Source organism: Thunnus thynnus, chromosome 4 (assembly GCF_963924715.1).
Source record: "Thunnus thynnus chromosome 4, fThuThy2.1, whole genome shotgun sequence".
NCBI lineage: Eukaryota > Metazoa > Chordata > Actinopteri > Scombriformes > Scombridae > Thunnus > Thunnus thynnus.
The window spans coordinates 11,688,170-11,692,696 of record NC_089520.1 but is presented as its reverse complement, the minus strand read 5'-3'; the positions used below and the strand labels follow the sequence as shown (position 1 = coordinate 11,692,696).

The 4,527-nt window shown below is 36.3% G+C and overlaps 1 protein-coding gene across 1 annotated transcript; it reads left to right on the top strand.

Annotated features, from left to right (window-relative positions):
* The first annotated feature begins 378 nt into the window (after nt 1-378).
* On the top strand, nt 379-3,737 carry LOC137181182 (adenosine receptor A1-like). Its single transcript, XM_067586704.1, has 2 exons — nt 379-1,053; nt 1,890-3,737. Exons 1-2 carry the CDS (start codon nt 725-727, stop codon nt 2,542-2,544), a joined length of 984 nt encoding a protein of 327 aa, XP_067442805.1. The 5' UTR covers nt 379-724; the 3' UTR covers nt 2,545-3,737.
* Nucleotides 3,738-4,527: the final 790 nt, after the last annotated feature.

Here is a 4,527-nt window from a genome sequence, read left to right as displayed (position 1 = left end):
TTGAACTCCCACACACTGGAGCTAAAGGTACCTCATTGACACAGAACTCAAGTAAAATTTAGTGAAATTCCTGCAGCACAGTGCTGACTAGCTGTGCCACTCTCATTGTAAGATATTAATGGATTTACAATGACTCGTTGTCTTTGATGTTTGAAGTGTGATCATGGTTGTGGTTAACTGTTCATGTTCTTGTGTGATAACTTTTAAAAGGAGTTCCTATCATCATCTTGGCATCTTTGGCTGTCACTTAAAGGTTAGATGCATCTTAGATTTTTAAAGCAGCTTGTGTGCAACATCTTTTACTTGCAAGTTGTTTATCTGTAAATCATTTGTGGTAAAAAAAAAAAAAAAACCTGTGTTGTTTCCTCCTGACAAAATGTAACGCAACAGCTCTTTTGTAAACTTTTTTGGTGTGACCTGTTGCAACAGCCTACAGTGCATTTTTTTCTGTCAAACTCCGCTTGCTTAGCATTACAATTTATCTGCAATGTTTATAGGAACAAACAAAAACATATTTTCTCAATTGTACACATACTACAAAACATTCAGATACATAGTTTACAGAGAAAGTATCAAAGGGTGTAGTTCTAATTTTAAAAAGAGCTGATTGGCTGAGGACTTCCTCAAAGATTTCACAAGACCGAGATGAATGATAAATGGCTCAGACTCACATTCAGACACGCTGCACGGATAACAATCCAACGTTAGCCTGACAGGACGCACAATGGATGTGTGTGAAGTGATCTACATGGTGATGGAGGTGATCATTGCTGTCAGCTGCTGTCTGGGTAATATGCTGGTTATTTTGGCCCTGTGGACCAGTAAGTGCATTCAACAGCCCACCTTCTGCCTTATTGTCTCTCTGGCTGTTGCTGACTTTATGGTTGGCTGCATAGCCATACCAATGGCTGTGGTGGTGGACGGAAAAGTGGAAACTTCATTCCACGGCTGTCTCTTCATCAGCTGTGTGGTGATCTTGTTGACTCTGGTCTCAGTTCTGTCTCTTGCGGCTATTGCAGTCGACCGTTTCCTCCGGGTGTATGTCCCTCTCAGGTAATTTTTCTTCTTTCATTGTGTTAAGGAAAGTAAAATAGCACTGCCTGGTTTGGTATTTAATCATAAGCTTTAGGGCTGCAACTAACAAATATTTTCATTATCACTTAATCTGTCAATTATTTTCTTAATTAATTGGTAAGTCATTTGGCCTATAAAATGTCAGAAAATGGTGGTTTGCCAAAGCCCAAGGTGACATCCTCAAACGTCTTGTTTTGTCCCAACCAACATTCCACAACCCAAAGATATTATTTACATAAAAGACTAAAGAAACCAGACAATATTCACATTTAAAAAGCAGGAACCAGAGAATTTTAGTTTTTTTTTGTTTTGGTTTTTGTTTGTTTGTTTTTTCAAATGTCTCAAAAGGATTAATTGATTATCAAAACAGTTGGCAATAAATGTTCTGTCTATTGATTAATTGATTAATCAACTAATCGTTTCAGCTTTAAACTTAAGATATTCAATTGACTGTTATATGTCGAAGACAAAGACTCACATTTAAGAAGCTAGAACTAGAGAATTTTTGGTAGTTTTACCTAAAAAAATGACTGAAATGTTGAATCGGTCATCAAAATAGTTGTCGATTAAAATTATTTTGATTTATTAATCAACTAATCGTTGCGGCTTTAATAAGCTTTACATTTTCTCTATTTCATGTCATTCTCATCTCTCAACCTTTCACATGGCTTGCACTGCAAAAAGGCATTAATTTACTGTATATTACTACTATCACTTCATAATTTTTAAAATAAATTCTAATTCTCTGCATTTTTTGTCACAATACATGATTGATTATGTCAATAATTATGATTTATTATTAACTGTCTCTATAGGTACAAAAGGACTGTCACACAGAGACATTCTTGGCTTGTGGTAGCAGCATGTTGGCTTGTTGCAATACCACTGAGTTTTGCACCCATGTTTGGATGGTACAACCAAAAAACCTCGTCTAAGCCTAGCATTGTCTGCAAGTTTATAGACGTGATCCCCATGTCATATCTTGTCTACTTTAACTTTTTCCTCTGCACCCTGATACCGCTGTTGATTATGGCTGTATTTTACGGCTACATCTTCTGTACCATTCGAGGAAACCTTCGAGAGAAACCAGGCAACGGTGTCCAAACACAGTCTTACAACTACCTAAGGAAAGAGAAGCAGCTGGCAGGATCTCTGTCTCTGGTCTTGGTCCTGTTTGCCCTGTCCTGGCTCCCGCTCCACATAATGAACTGCATTGCGTACTTAGGTGGTCCGAACATTGTAGCAAGAGAAGCTTTCTATGTTGGCATTCTGCTTTCTCATGCTAACTCAGCCGTAAACCCAGTTGTGTATGCATTCAAAATACAGAAGATCAAGACAGCATACCTGAAGATCTGGCAACGGTGTACTGAATGTGGAGAAGATAATCAAAGCTCTCACACTAGCGGGACGACAGACAACAATCTCAGCAACAACAGTGTGGCCAAAATGACTGTCACAAACAATGGTTGATTGATAAAAAGACTGTTGAGGGTGCTTAAATGTTGTTTTCTTGTGTGAAAAGAAAGTAAATTTCAGTATGTGAAGTGTATTGAGATCCAAAAGCTTAAGCATTAATTGAAGATTATGTCGGGTTGTATTGATACAGAAACCAAATCTAGCCGTGTGAATTGAAAGATCTGTTACATTCAGGGCGTCTGTGTTCTGTAAATGTGGATGCACATGATTGTGTGTCTGTATGTATTGCGAAAATTTGTCTTGTGGAGAGGAAACCGGCAACTTCCACTTGTTTTAAAAGCCTTTGCTTTAGACAGTTTCACATCGCTATCTTGTAGTTCGCAGTTTTTTCTGTCAAGTTTCAGTTCTTTATGTTCCCTCTATGTTAGGAGTTACCTTCCCTAAAGAATACAACCTTTACATTAGACGTATGTGCCCTTGATCGAAAAACTCACGGAACAGAACATCTCTACAGTAAATAAATTATATTAATATATTTGTTACAACTGCATCAGTGAGTCATGAGCCATGAGTTAATTAGGCTGTATGTTCGTTTTTAAATCTGTAGTTTGTGCTATTGTTATATAGAGTTGCAGCTGTTTATAATATTTAGTTCCCTTTATGTAAATGAAAAGGGTTAGAAATACCTCTGAAAACAGTTCACTGGTCACAGTCTGGTTAAGACAGCTTTCATGACACATATTTACAATATATTGTACCAATTTTACTACTGGTTCGTAATCACTCATGTTTTTATTGTTTTTTCTTCAACAAGAAAACATACTTAGCAACAAAACATGCATGATAGATAATCATTTAACGTTATGTAAATAAGCACTATTGACAATGTACATTCTTTGAAATACATCACAGGACAGGCACTGGCACTTTTCTTTGACTTGTTAGCATTTGTTTTATTTTGCTGTCATGTGTTTTTGATGTTTATTTTTGCCTTAAGTTTTGATCTCAGAAATTCAGGTGTCTCATTATTTTTGTAGATATGTTCATAAGACTGGTTATCAGATGTGTACAGGTTTGTGGTTAGTTGTGTGATAGCTGAGCATTTTGTTTCGTTTCCTGAGTTCTATAATCTATGTGTGGCTTTCTCCAATATGTAGTGACTCTGAAGATAAATTAGAGTCACCATGTTTATTAAAACTGTGTATTTACTTCTTATCTGCCATAAATAAACAACGTGTGGATATTTATGAGCACTGGTGCACTTTTGAGCCACTCTCCATGCAGCTTTCCAGTTTCTCACTTTTTTATTTACATGTAAGACTTTGACTGTTCCAACAGTGATGGAGTCATCTGTCTGTACAGAAATTAAACATCAATCTAATATTAATCCTCTGATCTCACTCTGGGTATAATGTGCTGTATTTGCTAAAATGCGCTTTGTGAAAGAAAATGCTACAAGCCCACCATGAAGTTAGATGCTAAAACTTTCTGACTTTTACCAGACTGTAATGCATGATAACAAACTTTTTGCACACTGGGTTTATAGACTGATACATTTTATAATCTAAATTTATATAAAAAGCTATATATAAAAAGATACAACTTTCACACTTATATTCTAAACTAGAAATAAAATTTGGTTTATCCACCTAAATTTTCCTTAACATTTATCCAACAGATGCCACTATATCTAACTGCACTAACCCTAACCATATGCACTTCAAAAGCAATTGAAATATTTTACTTAAAGGGGACATACAGTATCATGCTTTTGTGATTTTCTGTTATTTTTATACTGTTACAATGTTGGATGTCAATGTTAAACACAGTCAAATTTCAAAACTTGAGGTGAACGTATGTAAAAATACTCCCTACAAGTCAAAAGCCAGGGCTTCAGCCTGCTCGGAATGCTTCATTTGCAAAGTTACCTCCACTTCCTCCTCGTGATGACATCTGATTGTTCCATGCCCACAAATGTCCATCTGTTAGGCTTTGTTGCTAAGGTTGTTCCACGGGTTGTTTATGTGCATATTTCAG

Bases quoted from the DNA above. Each gene is read 5' to 3' on its own strand.
- LOC137181182 (XM_067586704.1), top strand. From the start codon at position 725: ATGGATGTGTGTGAAGTGATCTACATGGTGATGGAGGTGATCATTGCT. The intron at 1,054-1,889 runs GTAATTTTTCTT...CTGTCTCTATAG, and splicing joins CGGGTGTATGTCCCTCTCAG to GTACAAAAGGACTGTCACAC.